The following is a 24,805-nucleotide window of genomic DNA, read 5'->3' as shown; positions in this document are numbered from 1 at the left end:
GCTTTCTTTTTGTTTGTTGTTTGTTTTTTTTGGTGTCTGCAGTTCTTCCCATTGAAGGTTCAGGGAGCAGATTAGTTTTATTGTTATCTCCCTTCCGAAAACAAAAGCATGTCACTTAGAACTTTAAGGCCGAAATAGTAGCAGTGTATTTTTTTTTTAATGATAGCTTTTATTAATCAAAAATCCTGACCTATGGATGCAGCTCCTTTTACAGAGTACCTGATACTCTGAGTTGGTTATTTTTTGTCTGCTTATGTTCCCTTATCATTTCCAACCCCAGATTTTCTGTTCCTACTGCATGAGAATAAATATAAGTGCTAAGATAGTCAAGGAAATAGATGACCAAATGGATTTTTTTTTTTTAATCTTGTGGGAAAATAGATACATACCTAAAATTATGGGACCCTTTGGTCAATACTATAAAATTCCCTTTCAAGGAAAGTCATCCCTTCATTATCATTAAAATACAGGGAAATAGGACCATTGTTATATGCTTTATCTTTAGCATCCAAGCCTGGTGAATAGGGTTTGAAGGTGGATGATGATGTTGGGTATCATTATGAAAGATACATGAATTTTCTGGCTTAGATTCATCCTTAATGGAAACACGGGAGAAAAAAAAACCTGACTCAGTGAGCCTACCCCAGTGCAATTTGTCATCATTCCTTTTAATGAAGGATTAGAGATGCTGTGGTCAGGAGATGATCAAGTGGATTTTTTTGTTGTTGTTGTTACATGCTTTATCTTTAGCATCCAAGCCTAAATGGGTGGAGGAGTGGTGGGCAGTATAGAGAGCGTGTCCCCAGTAGTGGGGTTGAAACACTGCTGTGAGCATGCCCACAGCATGGGACGCCACAGGGAGTGTGGGTACTCTGTTCAGGATTTGCTAGTAGGAATTCTGGGGTTTCCAACACTGAGCTTGTTAACCTGTAAAGAGTTCACGTAGTCATTTCTAACACATTATGTAGATGGACATCAATAGAAGAACTGTGTTTTTTGTTCTAACCATTTTCTAAATTCTAAATCAGTGTTACATTCCTAATTTTTTGATGATCAGAAAATCCATCTGTCTCTAACTGTGTCCCTTCTTTTTAAACCCAATAATCCCATCCCTGTTTCCTCTTCCATTTCTGTTTCTGCCTTTGATGTCATCCCCAGTATGAGCTGGTGTCCCTCTGGTGTGCAATACTCTGCTGCCCTGAGTGCTGATTTTAATTACAGAAGGTATGGTATTGTTGCGTGTCCAGCCACCAAAGGGGGAATTGTAGAACACAGCACTCGAGCTTCCGGCTTTGGACTGGCTGTGTGGCTGGAATGCATGTGGCGGCCTGCTTTCTTTGTGAGCGCGGTGTTGTGTTGCCTCTGCTGTGGGCATCCTGTCCAGTCCAAGGGGTGCAGCCTCGGAGCTGGATGGTGTTCCCCGATGCATTCTGCTTGTCTCAAGTGGCTATAGATTCGGGTGTTTTCTGCACAGGCTTGTCTCCATGCTGTGGTAGACCACTTCTGTCTTTGTTTTCATCCATCCCAATTCCCAGCTCCTAGGAATTAGCACATCCTGAGGAAAACAATAACAGAAACAAGGCAGCTACTAAGATGCACTCGTTTCTTAATTACGCTTCCAAATCCAGTCATCTCTTTAGATTCTAAGCTCACAGATTGCTCATCATTACATATTCTTCTCTTAACTAAGCAGCCAGATTTAATCACTTACAGGATTAAATGTTGTGGTATAAGCGTGGGATCTGGCTTTCTCAGGCTTTAGAAATAATTCATAACAGAAAACTAAATTTCTTCTTCAATTAGTCTGTCTTCTTACCCTTGCTGTTGAAAATGAGTTTTACAGAGACATTTACTTGGAGTTAGTCATGATTTCTATCATCATATTGAAATCAGAATAAAATCCATTGTTTAATTTATAGAGGCATATGGTTTCAGTTCATAATAAGTGATTCATAGGAAAAAGGGCAGATAGAAACCCTTCTAGATGGCATACAGCAGTTCACTTTGAGCAGAGGTAACGAAAGAGCTTCATTATGCCTTCCAACACAACTCCACATGCTTGTAACTGAGGGCATGGTGCTCTCCCCCTGCATTCTGAGAGCCAGTAGGCACACACATGATTTATTCTGGCTAGCATCCCCAAGGGTGAAAGCTGGCCAACCTTTCTCCATAGCCTCACAAAAAATGCTTTTCACTCTGCAGACCACAGTCTTCATTCCAGGGATCCCATTTTCCATCTCAAACCTTAAGTTTGCTTCCCCCCCCCACCCTGTCAGTATCAAGGAGAAAGATACAAACCTGTCTTAGACACAGTGCCTTTTCAGCTTCTGCCCTTTACGGTGGTGTCCCGTGTGCCTTCTGCAACTAGTGACTCTCAGGAACCTGCCAGAGCGGTGCTTGTTGGGGCAGGTGTGCACAGATGGTAACGCGCCTGTGTGACATGGGGTTTCTGGGGTGGACGCATGCCTGTGAAGCTATAAAGGTCACCTAGACTGTCGTGGAAGGTGAAGTTAAAATGTCACCTGGATTGTAGTCAAATGTGAAGTTACAAAGGTCCGTTTGACGGCTGCAAAGGCAAATCTGGATCTTCCCTATTTTCCTCCAGAAAGTCACTTAATGTTCATATTTTCTCTGTGCCATTTAATTATTTGGCATTGGCAGGCTTCAGAGTCTGGCAAAAATTGATCACATCAGATCAAGGGTAAAAAAAACCCACATAAATAAAAGATCTATAGATAATACAGTTTATCCATATGGTATATTGAAAAATGTCCGAGAAGATGACTTGAAGTACTTCAACATTTGAGTAAATTGAATGAGGTTTTTTTAAACAAACAAACAAACCAAGTGCAGTATATTTCTCAGCCAACCAGTATTTAGGGGGAAGGGCAGGGGGCACCCATTTGGCCAGGCCTTGCAGACAGCTTTGCCGGGTGACAGAAAGTTACAAGCAAGGGAGACGCAAATGCAGGGGCTTTGTATCCTCCTTGCTTTCTGAGTCTCAGAATGAATTAACTCTTGTGTCTTGTGTTCAGTTTCAGTCTAGAAGGCTTGACAGGAGGAGCTGGTATTGGAAACAAGCCGTCCTCATCTCTAGAAGGAAACTCATCAAACACCAGAGAACTCAGGCACCCTTTCAGTGGCCAGGAAAGGGGTGACTCTCTGGTGTCGCTTTCAGAAGAGGATCTTGAATCAGGCCAGAGGGAACATAGAATGTTTAATCAGCAGGTAAGGCTGAAAGAGGTGTATGTTGCTAATTTGGGGGGGAAAGATTGGTTTCGTTTCCCTAAATACATCCTCATGTTAGGAACAAAGAAGGCAAGACTTATGTTCACATAAGGTTAGTAGCTATAATTACACATATAGTCAGTGTTGCAAACAGCAGTTTTTAGCACTTAATGCTGCTTGAAAGTGAAAGTCACTCAGTCATGTCTGACTCTTTGCGATCCTGTGGACTATACAGTCCATGGAATTCTGCAGGCTAGAATGCTGGAGTGGGTAGCCTTTCCCTTCTCCAGGGGATCTTCCCAACCCAGGGATCAAACCCAGATCTCCTGCGTGGCAGGTGGATTCTTCACCAGCTAAACCACAAGGGAAGCCCAAGAATACTGGAGTGGGTAGCCTATCCCTTCCTCCAGCACATCTTCCTGACTGAGGAATTGAACTGGGGTCTCCTGCATTGCAGGCAGATTTTTTACCAACTGAGCTATCAGGGAAGCCCAACGCTAATTAAAGAATACCATTAATCTGCATAGATTTAAATATTTCAGCAAAGCAAACTTTTAAAATTAAGAAGATATTAATTTTAAAACTAACACCTGGATGTACTTCTGAGAGTATTCTGGGATACACTTTCAAGTGAAATTTTTTCTAATTAAACAAAAAAGTTAAAACGCCAGTCTCTGAGTAAGTAGCTTTCATTTTAGGTAGAAGTGTAAGGCATTGTTTCAAACTAAACAAACAAAATTTTAAACAACCTGTTCTTCGAATCAATGACTAAGGTTTTGTGTAGAAATCTAGTTTTTTTACTACATCCTGCTACATAGCAATGAAGTGACCAAATATTTTAAATCTAGCACCAGGCGATTTGGTGATGAATATATCACTTATGGTCATGTGAAGGCCCAAAGGAAATAAAATCGAAGGCCTAAAGGAATTTTGCCTCCTTTGTCCCCTCTTCATGGCTTCTTGGAAGTTAAGAAAAATAACAAGAATATGGAGAATATAGTTATTGAAGTAGATGGTGTCTATTTATTCAACCCAGTGGTAACAGGAAAAGTAGGAAACAATAAATTTGGTGACTACAGAGAGCATCTCTGACAAGTACGTCTGAGAACATGTTGCATTTTATATGTAGAGAGTCCTTTGGAAATCACTTGTAGGACCAGGTAAAATACCAAAACTTGAGTTTACTTAGAGCCAGTAAATCCCCTCAAATTCTGCTTAAAATTAAGCCTTTGTGTGTGAGCAAGTCAAGCCCATATTAAGTGACTTGCCTGAGGCCCCATAACTGGCTCTTAGCTGAACAGTATTAGACTCAGAATGGCAGGCTTTTAGCCTCCCTGTTACTTTGAAGTAGATGACATTTGATGAGGAAATGAGAGCATTTCCGTTTTCCTACTGATGTTTATGTGATGACCTTCTCCTGAGCTGACGTTCTGGAGTCTGAGTGATGGCCTCTCTCCAGTGAGTGGTGTCCGTGTAAGTGGCCTTTCTGAGTCTGTCGAGATGAAGTGTCGACCCTGTAGCCCCTGGTGTGCCCAGCTGCGCAGGGCTCTGCTCACCAGAGTCTTCCATCTCGTGTGCAGCCTCAGAGTAGATACTTGAGCCGCTTGTATGCCTGATGTGCACAAGTCGCCAGCAGCCAGCTTCCTGCTGAAGATCTCTGCCTTTCAACTGACGTCATTTTTCAGACCTCACAGTTGTATTTGAAACATAGCAACTGTTTGCCTCAGACTCCATGGTTACCCATGGAACAAGCTCTAAATAATGAGAAGTCTTTGGTGTAACTGAGTCAAGTTCACCCTAGTAACGAATTTTCATTGCTTCCCTTTTAGCACATACAGATTTCAGACTGCTAGGAAGGGAAGGGATGATAATTAAAGTTAGTTAGCAATCAGGATGGCCTCTCTCCAAGCAAAACAAAAGTAGTCCCACCATCACCGGAAACGGGTTTCGTTGCAGGATCTTCTGCAGTGGGTCTGATTACACACTGAAGTGGCTGTGAATTTACTGAGGGATTGCAGTTACCCACGTGTTCGCATATAAGCATTTATTCTCAGAAGAGGAAGTGAAAACAATTTAGGTTTCTATCCAGATGCAGAGCCTACTTTGCTTGTTATCTTAAAACCTTTTCTATTTGTATCTATGTTTCTAATTTTTTAACATCAGAATGATATTACTGGTATCCTACTATATGTGTACATGATATTTAAATTTTCAAAGGGCAAGCACTATACATAGTCTGATATTTCCAGTGAAGTTATTTTTATCTGATTGTGCATTCAGTAGACGTGTATTAAGTGCTTACGAAGTTTGAGACATCCTTAGATGTCCCTCTTAGAAGGGATACAAAATGACCATAAGCGGTAGATACTCTAACTGTTCCCATTTTACAGATAAGAACATTGAGGCTCAGAAGAGCTGGATTGCTTCTCTGAAGTTGAGCAGCTGTTTTGTGGCCTACAAAGCTTGTGGTCTTTTCCTCTGTACTGCCTTATTTCCTTCTGCTGAGTCGGAATGTCAAGTTTTGTACTAACCTAGAAATATAAGAGCATGAACTGAGAACTGTTTTACCTTTATTTCCTTCACAGACATGTCACAGATCTAAACAACAGGGATTTAATTACTGTACATCAGCCGTTTCTTCTCCACTGACAAAATCCGTCTCATTAATGACAATCAGCCATCCTGGGTTGGACGGTGAGTATGCTACTTTTTTCATTGAATATATTCAGAACATTTTCCCTTTCATTTATTTTTTTTGCTTTAAGACCCTATGACATTGCCTTACAGCATTTGCCTGACTCTTCCCCTGAATGAATGACTGATCATTTACAGAAAAGGTGACACAGAATTCAGTTTGGAGACCTTCCTCCTTTTACTACATAAAAATCTCCTTAACACATTAAATTCATTGTATTCTGGGCCTAAACCTGACAAACATTATTTTTAAAAACTCTATTTTGAAATAATTTCTGGTTTTTAAAATAGTTGCAAAAAACAGCACTAACACTCACCACATAGTCTTCACCTGGAGCCTCCAAAGTGTTATTTTAACACTTGTTTTATCCATCTTGCTCCCTTCCCTGGCTTTATCACTTTCTTTAAAGATTTTTCTGAAACACAGGAAAGTAAGTTACACATGTAATGCTCTTATGTCAAAGACACTGTCTTGTATTACCATAATACAGATACCCAAACATTATCCAATACGAGTTCCCTGAGCTTTTCAAAAATGTCAAGCTCATGAAGGACAGAGAGAGACTGAGATATGTTTTTAGTTAAGCAAAGACCAAAAGGACTACAGCCAAAAGTGATTACTGAAACTGTATACAGATTCAAGATCGATGAGCTGTGAAAGTTACGTAGAGACGTCTGGCATCCACAGGCCCAGAGTATTTGCAAGTCAGAGATACTCAAAAATATACTTGAATTGGATCCAGATGTTTGCCACAGACAGGTGTCTTTGGGAAGCCCCACTTTTTTTTTATTTTCAAAATAGATTTTTTTTTTTTCATGAGTAGTTGCAGTGTTGAATCTTGATACGAAGATTAAAATTCTCATCAGAGAGAGTGTGGTGTATTATATTCTTTGCTGAGAGATCATGTATTCAGGAACCTGAAATAAAGGATATAAAACCCTCCTGCTGTTTCTTCACCATCTCCTGATATAGAACTCATCTTAAATGGGATGTTCTGTCTCAATTCATGACTTACTAGAGGCCTCATCTTTTTAATGTCCACAATGTCTTTAAGGCATAAATGGATGATTGTATTAACTTCATTTTCATTTTAATATGATTAGTAGTTCAAGTATCAACCTGGCCTGTTGGAATAAAGGTGCCTAATAGTGACTTATTTGCGAAGATAATAGATACAGACTCAGAGAGTTGTAACTGAAGTCGTTGTTCCTGTTCTTGTTTGGATCTTGGTTTGGTTTGCTTTTGACTTGGCTTTGGATCAGTGGTTCTGCTGGTATAGAAGGGACATCATTCTAACTGAACAGTTTATAGTGGCTTTGAACTCGGAGTACTAGAAATGGGTAACCCGACAGTCAGTGAGGCCGTTCAGCCCCGTGTCCCTCCTCCCAGGGCCTGGGGGAGGGCCTGCGTCTCTATAGCCACAGCTCCCCAGAACCAGCAGAAGGTGGCCAGTGTTCGGTGACACACACTCTTATTTTTCCTCCAGAAAGCAAAATGGTTTTGACTGTGCTTTCAGTTGCTAGCCAGACACTCTGAATGGTGTGGCTCCCCCTCAGGAAGCACAGTCCTTGAGCGCCAGGAACTCTGGCTCATCTTGTTGTGGGGACCAGGCAGCTGAGCTCCCCGAGGGGGACTGAGTTCCATGGTGGTGGCTGTCCCTCCCCGAGGGGGACTGAGCTCCGTGGCCGGTGGCCGTCCCTCTCCCAGGGGGACCGAGCTCCGTGGCCAGTGCCCATCCCTCCCTGAGGGGTCTGAGCTCCGTGGCCAGTGCCCATCCCTCCCTGAGGGGTCTGAGCTCTGTGGCCAGTGCCCATCCCTCCCTTAGGGGACTGAGCTCCATGGCTGCTGGCCATCCCTCCCCCAGGGGGACCGAACTCCGTGGCCAGTGCCCATCCCTCCCCGAGGGGGACTGAGCTTCGTGGCCAGTGGCCGTCCCTCTCCCAGGGGGACCAAGCTCCGTGGCCAGTGCCCGTCCCTCCCTGAGGGGTCTGAGCTCCGTGGCCAGTGCCCATCCCTCCCCGAGGGGGACTGAGCTTCATGGCCGGTGGCCATCCCTCTCCCAGGGGGACCAAGCTCCATGGCCGGTGCCCGTCCCTCCCTGAGGGGTCTGAGCTCCGTGGCCAGTAGCCTTCCCTCCACAAGGGGGACTGAGCTCCGTGGTCAGTGCCCATCCCTCCCTGAGGGGTCTGAGCTCCGAGCTCCATGGCTGGTGGCTGTCATGGATAGAGCTTGGAGCGAGAGAGTTCAGCCCTTTCATCAAAGTGGAGGCCACTCATTCTGATTTCTAATGTACATTTCATGTAGATTTGAATGATGAACTGGCCCTAACTACTTCCCTAAGTGAGCACAGGCTATAATTGGAGGGCTCATCCACTCTTAATGACAGTATTTCTCTTAAGTCCCTCCTCATGTACAAATGAATTAATTTCCCAACTTTTTTTTTTTTTATTCTGCTCTGGAAACATAAATTTTTTTGGCAGATATAAAAATTCTGGCTGTTAAACAGAAGGCTAATAAAACTTTTTTCTTGCATGCTATGCCTCTAAGCCTCAGGATAACTTGATGGTTGGTTTCTGCCACACATGCAAATCTTCACTCTAAATCTCTTAAATACCCTGCATGATTCACCTTTGGTCATGGTCTTCCCTGTTGAAAGTATCAGAATTAAAACCTACCCCGTGGTTTTAAAGCCTAAAGTGTGTGGAACACTTCAGGTATTTTAACTAATGCTTTATGGTAAGCATACTTAGTGGCTGTGTGACCTCGAGTCCTTCAGCTGTTCAGCAGGGCTAATAATGGGGTAGGGCTTAAATGTGTATTTATTTTAAATGTGCACTAGCGTGTTTCCTGGCTTGTGGGAAGCATTTGTTGTCACTGTGGAATGAGTGTGTTCATCATCCAGCAGTGTAGGGGTCTGTTTTTCTCTAACCAGGGTCTAAGCAGTGGTGAAGAACTGGAATACGATCTCTCGTTTGTCTTTAACTGGCTGTGTCTTACAAACAAACCTGCTTGTCTCAGTACAATATATTAATACTTCCTAAACTCAGCATTCTCTCACTGCTTCCCAGCTTTTACTTGTGTTCTAGATTCTCCCTTGAAGGAAGTTGGCAACTTTTCCCAAAGCCTTTCCCAGCTGCTACCATTTGAGCTTTTCTGCATACGTCCACTAAACTGTTGCCTGGACTGTCACTGGGTCACTGGCCAGATTAGAAAGACAGACAGACTTGGCATTATTCCCAAACTGGCAGGACACTGCCCTCAGAGAAGCTGCTCCAGGAAATGTGTTCGCAGCCTAGGGTTGAGTGTAGACTCCCAGCTTGCCAGGAGACTCTGATGGCTTGTCATTAGAACTTAAGAATAAACTTTATGTTTGCATACACAGAATAAGCCAGTTATTACAGACAATCCTTTCACAAGTCTGTATTTTTAAACTTGTTACTCTTTGCACCCAGAAGATGCTTACAGACAATAAACTGTGGGGTTGATTGGGGTTCGACCCCTGGGTTGGGCAGATCCCTTGGAGGAGGGCGTGGCAGCCCACTCCAGTATTCTTGAGAATCCCATGGACAGAGGAGCCTGGCGGGCTACAGTCCATCAGGCCGGAAAGTCAGGCTCAGCTGAAGCGACTTAGCATGCACACACATGCACTGCTAAGCGTGTCAGTGGGGAGAATGATACCCATTGGACCGTGAAACCTCCTGGGCTTCCTACCGAGGTTTCATTTTGCCCTTCATTTCACATGGCTTGTTATCACAGAGAACGGTGTCCCCGGGTGTCACTTGCCCTTGGGATCGTTCTCAGACCTTCATGCAGGATGGGTGAATTGGCCAAGTTCCTGGGCATGCTTTGATGGTAGTGCTCGCTTGTAATTGACAACGAAAGCTGAGTGGGTCTTAAGAACCAAACTGTGGCATTTGATGTATAAAATGTACCAGATCTTCAACACGAAGTGACCCACATGACCAAAGATCAGAGTGGGCCTCTCGGCAGCTGGGCAGCGGTGGCAATGAGGGTATTTTATCTCTGCTTTCTGTGCTTAGTCTCTCTTAACTGGACAGTGGGAGGAGACTTTATTGGAATACATTTACTTTCTAAGGGTAGTTCTATTTGGAGAAGATAATATTTGACAAATTCATCAGAACAGAAATTCGGTCAAGCAAATTGACTTTTTAAAAAATATGTGTTTATGACTGCGTGAGGTCTCAGGCAGCAAGCAGGATCTTTCATTGTGGTGTGTAGGCTTATAAGTGCCTCAGAAGGTAGGATCTTAGTTCCCCAACCAGGGGTCAAACCCGTGTCCCTGCATTGCAAAGCGGACTCTTAACCGCTGGACCTCCAGGGAAATCCCCAGATTGACTTTTGATATTGGCCTTTTGATTAAACTATGAGGCTGGAATATATTCATGGTCATTAAATTTGAGGGCATTTTAAAACTGAATCCCTGTGTTAGCAGAACATATTCTTTCCATACATGTTGAAGATACTCCTTATTCCTATAAGTAGGTTTTTCTTTATGATCCATGATCGTGTGACAGAAGAAGGGATACTCTGAGATTTGGGTGGTTAAGAGAGGTTATTTTCATTCCTTATATATGCTTCGCATTTGGGAACACCGCAGAACACACACTAAAGTGGTATCTTGCTTTTGCACTGGACTGCCACTGTGGAATCAAGCCAACGCACGTGAATTTGTGGCGTTCTTTGCACTCTGTTAGGAGCTGTGGCTACACCCTGTCGTCTGCCATCACTCAGCATTTGTCTGGGGTGTGGAGTGTCTTTTGTGCTGGGTAGGTACAGGGTTTTTTCTTTCATTTTATTTAGGATGTTGACCTTACAGAAAGCCTGACAAAAGGAAATTCATTTGTTCATTTGTTATATTAGTCAATGGTTAAGAACCTGTCCTTTGCCAGGCACCAGGCGAGACAGTGAAAGGAGAGGCGTGACCTTCCAGATAGGATTTCTTTTCTCCCCACACTTCAGCTCAAGGACATGAGAACAGTTGAGTGTAGCAGATGATGATATATGCAGCAGTTGAAAGAAACATTGGGTGCTCAGAAGCCCCAGACTTGAGGGGTCAGAGAAGCCTAACTGGGTACCATGCTAAGTCGCTTCAGTCATATCTGACTCTTTGCGACCCTTTGGACTGCCCAGCAGGCTCCTCTGTCCATGTGGATTCTCCAGACAAGAATACTGGAGTGGGTTGCCATGCCCTCCTCCAGGGAATCTTCCCAACCCAGGGATCGAACCCAGGTCTCCCACAATGCAGGTGGATTCTTTACTGTCTGAGCCACCAGGGAAGCCCTGGGGAGAAGTGATACCAAAGTCAAGACCAAGAGGAAATCACTGAGTTTGTTAGCAGGTGGAAAGCTAGACTGAGGACTCTGGGCTTCTTGTCTGAGGACAAGGGAGTGATTTTTGTTAAATCAAGTGATTCTGACACTGCAGAGAAACCTCACTGAAGACCATGTTGGGAAGGAGAGGCTGGTAGGTGAGTAGAAGGCTCTTGCAGAGTTCTGATGAGAGCAGATGCTGGTCCAAAGCAGGTACAAACCAGTGGCAGTAGAGAAGTTGATGTTCAGAGAATTCTAGAAGACAGAATTAAAAGATCTGAGTGAGAGGCAATAAAAGGATTCAAGGATAGTGTCCAGGTTTCTGTCCTATATGACGAGTCAGATGTTAGGTACCACTCACCAAAGGAAAGAGTAAACGAGGAGGAACAAGTCTGGAGGAAGGGGCTGAGGTGATGTATGTGCTTGTTGAGTTTGAGCTGCTGTGGGATGTCTGCCCACAGGTAGGCAGTGAGATGAATGAGGCTTGAATTCAACGGACAGACCAGACTTGAAAATAGAAAGCTGTGAGTCATCACTGCATCACCTGCAGATTGTACTTGAAGAGGCAGCAGTGAATGAGGAGGTTTGGGGTGGGCGGGAAGAGAGCCGATACGGAATCCTGAGGAACACCACCATGCAAGGCGTTCCCTTACCTTGAAGGGGCGGGAGGGGGGAACTCCAGCTGTAAATGATGGCTGTGAAAAGTAGCGCACTTCCTGTTTTCATAATCTAACGAGTACGTGTCTTTGTTGGGTGCATTTTCTTAAGCCGCATTACATTCTGCATATTGAGAAAGAAAGGTGGAAATGTGAATAGATGGTGCCAAGAGGCCTAGACAGCCTCCGCTGGCATCCTTCAGGCCAGTGGCGTGGTTCTCGGCACCGTGGTCTTTGTTCTGGTGTGATCCGCAGGCGCTAATGTCTTCTGTTAACCTGTTCCTCAGCCCAGCGGCAGATGCGGCCAGCGCGGCGGATCTCGCTCTCCGTCAGCATCTCACCTCTCCTCCTTAAGTCTAAAACTCTCTTTTCTCTTGGCTCTTCTTACTCCAGTGATGAGGAGGAGGAGTTGCATAGTAAGTAAGCAACTTTGGGGTCCAGTGGCTGCTCTCCAGGGCCTGACCAGCGCTGAAAATGCCGTAGGCTTAGTACTAAGAGACTGGGGAGCTTTTATCCTCTTGCATGTCACCACTGCTGAATCATTCGCCTTCATGCTTTGCTTTGAAAATGAATTTGGATAAACAAATAAAGTTTTTGTCTTGTATACCACCAATGTTGACTGATCCAGTGACCCAGTTCCAGGGCCCGAGACATCGTCCCAGAACAGAGATACCTGCAAAGGCATAAGGGGCTCCCACCCCACCTTGTGCCTTTTGTAACGCTGCGTACTAATGTCTGGAAACATTCCATTCAGTCATGTAAATTTCATTGTCATTGTTTCCCCTCTTTTGTCTCATAGGACAAATACTTAGATGTCCATCTGTGACATTTAAAAGTCACTGTCAAACTTTTTTCTTCTCACCTTTTTTTCCCCCATCTTTGTCAGTTTTTTTATTTGTTTGTTGGCAGGGCAGGGGCGCTGTGCTGCATGGCTTGTGGGATCTCAGTTCTCCAGCGGGGTACTGAACCCCGGCCATGGCAGCGAAAGCTCGAATCCTAACCTCTAGGCCACCAGGGAACTACCCCAGACCATTTCTTTAAGAATATCTTTTCTTTGAGATTAAACCACATGAATTAATTGGTTGGAAGAAGTTCCTTTGGAACTTTTAGTTTTCAATCCTTTCACTACACTGTAGGTTTCATATTATTATATCATTACTTAATAATAACCTAGTTTAGTATTAGTTTTAGTAAACTCAGAGAGGAAATGAATCCCGACCCCCATGAAAATTACTCTTTTCAGTTGTACGAGATTTCTAGACGATTCCAGGATTGCTGTTTTTCATGCTATATAAAGCTAAATAACGAATTGTTTTCATTTCATATAAACCATATTAGTCTCAGGCAATTATAAATATGATTAAGCATCCTAATTCAGCACCATTTGCTGATCCTAAGTTTGAGCAGTATTTATTTAATACTTAAATATTAAGATTTAATAGTTAGCAATATCAACATCAAAGTGACATTTTTGCATTGTTCTTAAAGGAAAGTGGCTTATGCATAAATGAATATCTTATATGTTCAATACTTTTTCACAAGTAAAATGCCTTTGGTATAGGCACATAAGATTTTCATTCCATACCAGTTGTCATAGGAGGGAAGTTGTGAAACTCCATCTACAACTTTTGAGTTTTTACAAATTCTCAAGGCTGTTGAGTATTTGTAATATGCTTGGAAATAGGTTAGCATGACAAATAAAACTAAGTTTCCAATAGTATTTCTTCTACCACTAATATAAAATTATGACCAGTTATTCAGTCAGTCAGCACTGGTTACTCAGTTAATCCAACATAATGTCATCGTTAAGTATAGAAGCTCAAAGAAACCCTTGAATCAAATATCCAGCATTCCTCAAAATGTGTTCCTTAAACTCAAAAATACAGTGAGAATTATGGGGTAGAGGGATGGGGCGGGGCAGGGGGAAGGATTGGTTCTCGACCATATAAATTTAGGAAACTATTTTAAGCAGGTTTCAAAGGCTTATGTGTATCTTGTGAATTTTGAAGGTAGTGTTCAATATGCTGTGATTCCAAAATGTATTAACCAGGTAAACCACAGTGCAAGACAACGTGTGACGTCTCAGGAGACAAGTGTTCCGTGGAACACGCTTTTATAAATACTATGTCCGCCTACCAGCTCCAGTCCTGGAATGTCACTGTATTAGATCTGCAGGTTGTTTCATGCCTTAAAACAAAAAAGGTCTCGTTGAAATATGCTCTTTACTTGCAATAGTACTTAGTAGGCTAAATTCAATGACAGATTTCTTGACTTCTGTCTGTAATTATATCATGGAAGTAACGTTGGTTATATCATGTTCTTAGATGTTCTGAAAAATTGACACTTCGGGAAAGTCAGAAGCATTTATTTTAGAAACATTGGTGAATTAATCACTGTTTCAGAACCATACCTGAGAGGTTATAGTAAATGAATTAAAATGAATTAAAGTATTTTTTAGCAGCAAGAAAGTTGGAAATCCTTATAGGAGTTAGAGATTCTCACAGTATTTGTTGAGTTCTTAGTTTATCTGACAGAAACCTTCTGGGAGCTTAGTCTTGGCCAGGCTCTCTGCTGGTTGGTGTTTTTCTTTATGGGTTTTGTTTTTACTTTGTTCATATTACTAAGGTGGTAACTTACTAGGTAATTGATTACATGTACAGCAGAATCCTGGCAGCCTGAGAGAACTTGATGGTCCTTCTATCATTCAAAGTTCCTTAAGTATAAAACTTTTAAAGCCCACAATCTAAACCACACTCTTGACTTTTGTTTAGGTAAATAAAGGCATTCTGAAGTTTAAATGCTGATGTTTTCACCAGATCATGCAGAACTGGAAGATAGATCCCAGGTCTTACTCTTCCTCTCTCCTGGCTGTTGTTATTGTGCATCATAAATGAAACAGAAGGAGAACCCCAAACAAGTAAAAGGAACAACTGTAAAAGCGATCTTTTGAAGCCGTTTTTAAGTTTCTAATGCATTATTTACACATGTTGGCTACATGTTAGTAATGACTTCACCTTTGCATTTCTATTCAAAATCTGAAACAATTTGGGAGTTCTTAAAAGTTTCAAATGTTGATAATCTGGTAGTGGAACATTTTTCAAATCTCTGTCAAATTGAAGTTTCAGTAACCTCAAGGAAAACAGTGTGTTTTGTCCACATTATAACAGTAGTTACACAGAGCAACCTTTGTCTACCTGGAATCACACACAGAAGGTGTTTCTATACCTGATCTCCTAAAACTTGGAAACCATTTGTCATTAACCTATCATAGGTAAAATAATGGTATCATTACTTCTGTATTTGTTCTATTTAATGCCCTGTCTTATTTAGCTATTGATGTAATGACTCATTTCAGTTTATGGTCTGATGGTTATGGAAGGAAGAAGAATATATCTGCCCTACTCATCTGATCAGTATGAGTCTAGAAAGACCCTTAGCATCTGTTTTATCTTCCTTATTTCAGAGATGAAGAAATGAAGTCCGGAGATCTCACCCCAAATTAGTGGCAAACCCTAGACCTTATAAGTTGGGTCTATGCTCTTTTCTGTTGGTTTCCTAATGCTCTAATCCATTTCTAGGAATGCTCAGGAAAATGTCAGGCATATATTACTGTTAGTATAGATATATATGAACACAAGATTAACAGCATGCAGAAAATGACATGTCATTTCCTGTTGTATATTCCTCCTCTGACAGCATCTCAGAAAGATGGCCTATGGACTCTGATGAACCTTCATAAGAACAGGAATTAGACATACATTTGAGCATTTTTGTTGTTTCATTTTGGGGTTTCTTTGGTTACTTGAATCCTGGATTTAAAAAAATTTTCCCCATGACAAATTCACTCCCAGTTGCTGCCAATTTCCGGTTCTAATTTGAGGGTTTCATTTTTAATTTTTCCTTCTTCCAAACCCTCAGAAGGAAAAGCACCCCACACTGGCTTTCAGAGGCTGTTTTTGCTTTATCTGTGTCAGTCATAAAAACATTAAACATTTTATCTGTTATCCAGGTAAAATGCTTTTGTTCTAATTTTTTTCCTGCTGTTCTTGTTTTCCAGGTACACGGCCCTTCCACAGCACCAGCTCTAATCTCACTGGGAGGTACTATATACGTTTATTTTGCTGCTCCTTTTCTCAAGATGAAATAAAGGAAATCCAAAATGTCTTCACACATTTACGCAAAATAAGTTAATTGAACTTACTGGAATTTTACTTCCTTGATTGATAAATTTGGAATATTGGTTTTTAAATTTATGTCCTGGATAGTTTTCTACCTTTATTCGTTGTGGCATCCTATAGATAAAGATGATTGGTTGCACTTATTCACATAAGGATACACTTGCATTAACTTTATGAACTTTGCACTCGTTGCTTACGGGAATCTTTAATTTCTTAAGTCCAAGAACATTTTGTTCCACAGTGTGTGTGTATGTATTGGTATTCACGCAGTATTGCTGCCTGCTTAGCCCTTGTAAGCTTTAAAGCTATTTTCTTCTGTGAAGGTTCAGACAGTACGCATCTTTGTCCAGAGAAGTGACTTGGTTTTTAACAGCAGGCGATGGCACCTCACTCCAGTACTCTTGACTGGAAAATCCCATGGACGGAGGAGCCTGGTGGGCTGCAGTCCATGGGGTCGCTAAGAGTCGGACACTGAGCGACTTCACTTTCACTTTTCACTTTCATGCATTGGAGAAGGAAATGGCAACCCACTCCAGTGTTCTTGCCTGGAGAATCCCGGGGATGGGGGACCTGGTGGGCTGCCGTCTATGGGGTCGCACAGAGTCGGACACAACTGAAGTGACTTAGCAGCAGCAGCAGCAGCAAAAGATTGCTATTTTGACTCATTGTTTATTATTCAGGCTTATGAGATTAAATATTTGATTTTAAGCATAATTGGGGTTCTGATTGTTGCCCTGCAGTGTCTTATAAGTTGCCTTCCTTTTCACAAAGGCATCAGTTGTGACCCAGTAATCCAGAACTCTGTCGATATGAGTCCTCTTGTTTGCACTTAACCACATTCTGCTTACTCTCTGTTCTTTCTAGAGCAGTGATTTTCATTTCCCCTTTGTCTTAGTAACAGAATGCTTTATATTTCAAGCGTATTTTAAATATAAATAGACTTGAGCTACTGAACAGGACCCATGTGGTCCTGCTTGTCTCTGCTCTCACAGAAGCCCTCGGGGCAAACACTACTTTTCCAGTGGAAAACTTCTAGCATAACTGTTCTGGGACCCTAGGAAAAGTAGTTTGAATGGATTTCTGTATAATAGATGATGTATTATGTAACAGTTCTACGTAGGTGTATGTGTACACAAATGATAATGTGTACAAGGGCCCCGCACTCTTTGAGGAACTCAACCTTTGTGAATTTCCCAGGGTCTGGAGATACCATCATGGATGGGCTTGGGAAATAGGTGTCCTAAACAAGTAGGTCAGCACCTCCAGGTCTCTGTGAAACTTCTGCAGTAGATCTTTCTGCACTCAGTGTCAGTTCTACCGACCATTCAGTATATTCCCTCCTTAAATCGTGCATAACTGAATTCACATATTGACGGTCCAGTGTGCCAGAAACCTAAATAAAAGGTGTGGTCTCTGCTATGAGGGAACTTGTATATGCATTCAGTCATAAAAACTCCTTGGTTTGCATCTGTGGCTTTCTTTTTAGACACCTGTTTAATGCAAAGAAGTTTATACATTGGGTGCTGTTTTAGGTTAAGCAATTTCAGATAAAATAATTAATGATTAATTGATCATTAATTCTAATCAACAATTAGCATCAGATCCCTGAAAACCCGTTAGTGAAACACTAACAACCGACATAAGAAAATTTAGCCAAGTTTTCGCAATAGGACATAAGCATTGTGGTGTGCCCTATTTTTGGGTTGATATTATTATATAAAACCTTTCAGCAGCTCTGGCCACTTCTTACTCCTTTTCCCATTCGCACCTGAGCATATAAGTTGCCTGTGACTTGTAGCCAAAATAATACCTGACAATGGTGGTTACAAAGAATTACATGTAGAATGTTTTAATTTTTAAAAAACCATCTTCTGTAATCTTTTTAAAAACTCCTCTGTTTTCTATTTAGTATAACAGAAGAGAACTTTAATTTCCTGCCACAAAGCCCCAAGAAAGATTTTGAAATAAAGAGCGGAACCAAAGTCAGTCGTACGTTCAGCTACATCAAGAACAAAATGTCCAGCAGTAAAAAGAGCAAGGTAAGTACTGCTGTGGGCGTTTCTGGGTGACCCCCTCAGCCAGCCCTCAGTAGGCTCCGGGCACAGCACACACCCGAAGACTAATTAACACGGTGGGGTCTTGTGGAATTGAGTTGAGAGATGCTGGCTGCAGGAGGCTAATATCTGAAGAAAACTAACAGCAAGTAAAACAACAATAAGAGATAACACTACCAGTTGAGTTTTTACTGTATGCTGAGAGCTTCCCATGTATTATCTTGATTTAATCCTTTCCACACACTGTAAGGTAGATATTATCTCCCTTTATTAGGAGTAAGGTACCTCACCTGGGAAAAAAATCAGAAATAAAAAGTACCTGTAGTAATTCCACATTAGAGACGAATACTCTTCTAATATTTTTTAAATGTATTTTTAGAAAGAAAAAAAAAAGTTAACTTTCTTATACTAATTCCCATTGCTAAACTGGAAGATTCTGTTTCAAATCAGTGGGGAAAACTTTCTGCCTCTCACTTTGCTACACTCTCTCTATTCACCTATCTAACCTCCAACAAAAGAAGTAGGAAACAAATTGGGACTCAATTAAGGACTTCTTGCCCAGGAATCACTTTGTATCTGTGGTTATATGCATACACACAGGTACATAATTACCAAGTTTGTAAATGAGGTAAGATCTCTTTTCTTTCAGCAAATACTAGGTTTGGTCATCACTCAAATTTTTCCAGAAAACCTGCCACCACAATTTTGTTTTCTCCTCATTTCACCTGCCCAGGTACAAAATGGACAGAAAGTAGGCAAACTGAAAGATGAACGAAGAGTCTAGCAAACCGTTTCTAGAGTAGTCTCATATTTAAGCGTTAACCTTATGCTTAGCCTTGTTTTATAATTCAAAACAGTTAAGGTTAAAGAGGGCAGAACCCTTATTATTCTTTGTGTGGCAGCAGGGCTCAAAATAGAGCCGTGTCTGTCTTACTAGCTGGCTTGGCCACTGGTTGGCATCAACAGAAGAAGGCTGCCTTGAAAGAGCAGTGTTAGTTGGCCAGGAGTGTTTGAATGGGGCCAGCGTTCTGGTAGGTGCTGACGAGCAGGTGGAGGAGCCAAAGCACACAGTCTTTACCTGGACGATTTTTACCATCTGTTCTGATGATTTCAAGTGTTTCTCTTGCCTTTTATTTTGGTTTTAAACCATGACATCTTTACTCCAAACAAACTTTTAACCAGAAGACCAGGGTGAAGTGGAGAATTCCCCCTTTTCCACCCATCTCCCTCGTGACGCCAGCTTAGGGGCCGAGTAGTGAATCTGCCACTGACGGCGTTGGCAAGGCAGTACAAGCAGATACAAACATCTCGCACCAGTCTCCTTATTTCACCAACCGAGGCACAGAGAAGTATGCTTCAGGTCACAGGCCAGGTCATATCTTGTGATCTGACTTCTGCCAAGTAATACTGTTCATTTCATGTTCACTCTTCAGCGGGAGTGAGCTGCACAATGTCTCTTTCCATTAATTTTGTTAATAACCTCAAAGGACTGGAGTCTGGTGTTTGCTAGGAGAGGGCTGAAGAGAAAGGGGGCAGGCAAAAAGAAGGTGGTTTGTGTGCAAGTGAGCCCGTCAGCAGCAGCAGGCCATCTTCAGGTGACCTGTCACCTCCCAGCTTCTCTTTGTCAGAGTGACTGCACTCTTCTGCAGTGAGACTGCTTCCCCTTTCAGGCTCTTGGCCCCAAGATTTGGTCTCTGGCAGCTTGTGCTATCTCTAGCGATGGAATTTCTCCAAAGTTACAAATCTGTAACCCTGGATTGCGATCCATTTCACATTATCTGGGTGCAGGCACCTCTTTAGCCACATTATCAGTTTATTAAGAAGCATTAAGAGTCACCTTTGATCACTGTTACCAGCTCACTTCAAATAAGATTGTTTCGTCCTCACAAAGGATAGCTCAGCTTTTGTACATGTACCAAAAGATAGTAAGAAACAGGAGAATTGGTGAGTAATGCATTTTAGGATGATATTGTTGTTTAGTGACTAAGTCATGTCCAACTCTTTTTGCAACCCCATAGACTATAGTCCACCGGTCTCCTCTGTCCGTGGGATTTCCCAGGCAACAATCCTGGAATGGGTTGCCACTTCTTTCTCTAGGGGACCTTCCCAACCCAGGGATCAAACCCACATCTCCTGCATTACAGGGGAGTCTTCACCACTGAGCCACCGGGAAGCCCCACACTTGATGTTAAGTCGCATTAAATGCCTTGTCTGTCTTTGCCATTGTACCCACAGGAGGGCTTTTCATCCAGAGAAGTTTGATTCTCTAAAAGGATAACATAAAAATAAGTGAATATTTTCTTGGTGTCATGATGCTGGCTCTACTGTTTTTCTTACCCATTGAATAATGTTACTTCTCCATAATGCTTAAAAAATTGAAATGCTACTATAGATGTTAGCACTAGTTTTTTAGTGTAAGCACTCTATATATAATATACTATATGTATAACATAATACACACTATATATATTTTTTTTTCATATCTGTAGCCATGTGAGTATGAGAAATTTGGGGGAAATTGAGTACTGATCCTTTATAGGTCCTTCCAAGAATTCTCATTAACTGGCATGAGTTAATAGATAAATATGTTGAGTCGTGTGTGTGTGTGAAAGAGGGAGAACCTAAACAGGAAATAAAACAGGAAGACTGGCAGGCAGTTTCTGCTTTTGTGTTTTAGTATCTTTAAGAGGTAGTACTGTTTCCTGTTAAGTGAGTCTGCTTGCTGCAGACTCATAACATAACAGACACACACATATAATATATATGTGTATATGTGTGTGTGTGTACATATATATAAAATGTCCTCATTACAGCGGGAGTGGGGTATGACCCGCTCTAAACCATCCTGTCACATCGGGTTTTTTTCCCTAAGCTTTCCTCTTTGCAGATGAGTAGGAGATGGTCAGAGATGTTTGAGACAAATTCTTAATCTGATTTGAAGTAGGCCTTTTTGGATGCAAGGATTGGATTCCGGCACAGATGTTAATCTACTCCCCGGCTTCATGACAAGACATTCAACTTCACCTCCCAGTTCCCGTGAAGTGTCTAAAAAAGAACTAAACATCTTAGCCTTTCAAAGGTGCCAACTAGGGTAAGGTAGTGTTTGCCAAGACTTAAAGCAGTGTTAGATATCATCATCTCTCTTGTTTCTTCAGTTGCTTAATCAAAGCATGCCTCACAGTTTTCCAGAGAGTTCTTTTTTTTTTTAATCATAATTATTTGTCTAAAATGGTAGGTTTAGAAGAATCAAAATATCATTTCCCCTCATAGTATCCCAGTGTAGTTGTTCTTGCATTATTCCCATTAAATATTATTACTTTCCATTTCCCCAGCACACAGGTTTAAGGCATTTTGTCAGGAGTTAAACCTGGAAAAATCAAACTTCAGAAAACAGCCAATCACTGCCTTTCCATAGGCGGCTTCACCAAAAAAGTTTTCTTTAGAAATGTATGGCTTTTCAAATGAGGACATCTGTTTAAATAGATGTGTTCCTTAACTTCCAGCATTGAGAAAAATATCTGCCTCAATTTTGCCAGTGCTCCCGTCTTGCCACTTAAGCACTGCCCGCACCGCGTGTGCAGGGGAATTTGTCGCGTGTCGTGCCCTGGGTCCTCTGTTCCCCGGGCGGCAGGCTGCATCGGCAGCATGCAAACGGTTAAGCTTATCTTAAGGAAACCCACAGCCTCAGCCCTCCCCCGTTCCTTTTCTCAACCAGTCCCCAGCTTCCTCTTACTGTTTCTCTAGTGGTTGCTCTAATGGTAGCTCGAAACTGCCAGGCCCTGCCCCTCCGGCGTGAGCCCCTCCTCCCGTGAGAGCATATTTCCTGGCATGGGGGTCGAATCATGTCGGCAAAATGGGGCCGGTTTCATGAAGCACCCCTCATAACAGTGAGATTCATAGGACCAAAGCATGGGGAGGTAAGCGCCTGACTTCCTTACAGCACTAGCTTCCAACCAACACAGAGAGAGACAGTGGAGTTTGTTGTTTTGTTGTTTTTATCCTTGGAGGAGCTGGTTGGGATTCTCGCAAAGGATGGGGAGATGATGTGTTCAGATTTGAAGAGAATGGCAAGGCCTGGGGGAGTAAGCTGGCTGCCCACAGAGTTTCTTAACTCTTAGAGCAACTCTTTTCAGCTTTCTTGAGCAAAAAGATCAGGTGCTTTTCAGTGTAACATTTTGTATATGAGAAGCCTTTAGCAAAATTTAGTTCAAAGAACAATTATTAGAAAAACTCGGTTTCTTCATACTGATTTTTATTAGAATTTTAGATACTTTAGCAGTTAACAAATTTTCACTCAGAACAGTTTCCTGTTTTATAAAGTGAAGTGGTTTGTTTTTCCTCCCTTCCTCTCCTGTTGTTTTTTATAGTTCTAAAGTATAGCAATTTGATTCTTAGATGTTTATTATATGCATGCTATTAACAAAGGACTTTACGTGAATCACAGACTTAACAAATGTTCACCATTTCAGTATAGCAGATGGGTTCTGAATACAGAGTCAGAAGACCTGGGCTTTTTATTTTAACTGCAGAGCATTTGCTGTGTGACATTCTGTGAGTCCACAAACGTCTCTAGTCCTTGGCAGTAGAGTGCAGTGACAAAGAGCTGAGCTTTACAGTTGGCAGATCTGGAACTTAGCTCCAGCTTGGGCAGTTACTGGTGTGTGACCTCTAGTACATGAGCCATCTCAGCCTTGGCTTCTCGAGTGTTACATGGAAATCATAGCTGGTCTTTACATGCCATTGGGTTGTTAATGAGAAATTTCATGATAGTTGCTTTCTGCAGTGTTTGGCGCATAATGATTGTTCCAACTCTTGCCTGCTATTATCTTTGTTATTTATCTTTTCAGTTAGGAAATGGGAGGCATAACACCCACCCTACTCACTTCAGAGTTATTGAATCAGATGAAATAATGTAGATAGAAGGCTTTGATTGAAAATAAGGCCTTTGGTAGTTGTCAGGATACCTGACTTCGGGGTATCTCTTTTTTCAGGAATTGTTTTGGATGACAGCAATACTGTTGTTATATGCCCTGGAAAATGAGTACCCTAAAGTTGGTGAGGACGACCACTACTAAATGCGTTCCTCCTACCTCTGTAAATTGCAATTCAGGGTCCAGTTAGTTTGAAAGAAAATTATTCATTTGCTGTTGATGAACCAGCCAAGTGTCTGTCTAACCGTGTCTGGGAAGGACCTTTTATGAAGAGTGTATGGTTAGACCACACGGTCCTCATCTCCTAAGGGTGGTGTGTACCTGAAATGCCCCTGACCGCTTTGGATATTTAATTAAGGATCTAGCACTCATGAGTATTTCTTTGCATTTTTAGGGTTTAAACCCCTCCTCCTCCAGTTTGAAATCTGGGCCAAAGCTGAACCTTGAAGCTCTTAATTAGTAAGAACAGCAAATGTCTATGTGGGGGATAGTTCATATTTCTGGCTAGAGTAGGGGAGGCAGTTAGCAGGTATGTGCCCTCTCTTGAGGGTATGTGATGGGTGGGAAGCAGTTGTGGGGAACCTTGAGTCATTTTTCACGCTGCCCAATCACCTCTCCCTCAGGCTGGTCCCAGAACCATCGCATCCTTTCTTCTGCTCCCCGCCCTGCAACTGGGCTCAGTGTGGCTGTTTCAGGAGGCCTCAGGGCCACCGCAGGCTGCTCCTCCTCCAGCGGCCCATGCTGGTCCCTTAGGCAATGAACGTGTCTATTGGCATAGCTTCCCTGGTGGCTCAGACAGTAAAGAATCCACCTGGAGTGCAGGAGATCTGGGTTCAATCCCTATGTTGGAAAGATCCCCTGGAGAAGGCAGTGGCAGCCCACTCCAGTATTCATGCCTGGAGAATCCCATGGACAGAGGAGCCTAGCAAACTATAGTCCATGGGGTTGCAAAGAGTCAGATACAACTGAGCGACTAACACTTTGACTTTTCAAGCCAGGGACAAAACTGTTCAACCTGCCCAGTCCTCCTAAGGCTTTTCTAATGCAACTCGAATGCACACAACTTGATAAAAAAATTTTTTATGTCCAGGACAGCATTCCTAACTTTGATTCAAAACATTGACTAGCCACTGTTGACCACAGGTAGCCCAGTAGCCTTCTAGAAGGAGAGGCCTTCCAGTGTTTGGTTAACAATGTAATGTCGGTTGTTTTCTTTGGCAGGAAAAGGAAAAAGAGAAAGATAAAATTAAGGAGAAGGAGAAAGACTCTAAAGAGAAGGAGAAGGACAAGAAGAGTTTGAACGGGCACACTTTCAGTTCCATCTCTATTGTGGGTCCCATCGTCTGCAGCCAGTGCATGAAGCCTTTCACCAGCAAAGACGCCTACACGTGTGCAAGTAAGAGATGCGTGTGTTCCTGTGCAGTAAAACGCTCCAGGCTCAGAAACCTTCGTTTCTAGTTTCCTGTCCTTCCCACCCCTTATCTGTTCCTCTTTGATGTGGAGAAGTAGCCCTTTTTCTGTCTTCCTTTAAACAACATTGGAGACACACATTCCAGATAAGAGAATACAGAGCCCTTAATGTTGCTCAAAGAGCCGGATTTCAAATATCCCCTCCTGTTGTCCCTAAGCCACTGCCTTATTCCGGAAGTCCATGTCAGCATGAAAACCGTCTCATAGCCTCAAACCCCGAAGCCGCCCCAGCAGTCCCTTGTCAGCCACTTCGGCTCGCTTTT

The 24,805-nt window shown here is 42.3% G+C and overlaps 1 protein-coding gene across 47 annotated transcripts in view; it reads left to right on the top strand.

Annotated features, from left to right (window-relative positions):
* The window catches only part of AKAP13 (A-kinase anchoring protein 13), a 322,778-nt gene that overhangs the window by 245,458 nt on the left and 52,515 nt on the right, over positions 1–24,805 (top strand). For 26 of the 47 annotated variants that reach the window (XM_086364717.1, XM_086364716.1, XM_086364720.1 and 23 more), the window contains 6 exons: positions 1,159–1,224; positions 3,036–3,228; positions 5,814–5,922; positions 15,967–16,009; positions 17,997–18,126; positions 24,294–24,468. In XM_086364717.1, the coding sequence (XP_086220843.1) occupies positions 1,159–1,224; positions 3,036–3,228; positions 5,814–5,922; positions 15,967–16,009; positions 17,997–18,126; positions 24,294–24,468 (716 nt within the window). The remainder of the gene's footprint in view (positions 1–1,158; positions 1,225–3,035; positions 3,229–5,813; positions 5,923–15,966; positions 16,010–17,996; positions 18,127–24,293; positions 24,469–24,805) is intronic. The other 21 variants (XM_086364736.1, XM_086364735.1, XM_086364733.1 and 18 more) reach the window with 1 other exon arrangement.

Source organism: Bos grunniens, chromosome 21 (assembly GCF_055505025.1).
Source record: "Bos grunniens cultivar Pamir isolate PY7600 chromosome 21, Bosgru_T2T1.0, whole genome shotgun sequence".
Lineage (NCBI taxonomy): Eukaryota > Metazoa > Chordata > Mammalia > Artiodactyla > Bovidae > Bos > Bos grunniens.
The sequence above is the reverse complement of the archived record's forward strand: the minus strand, read 5'-3'. Positions and strand labels throughout refer to the sequence as shown.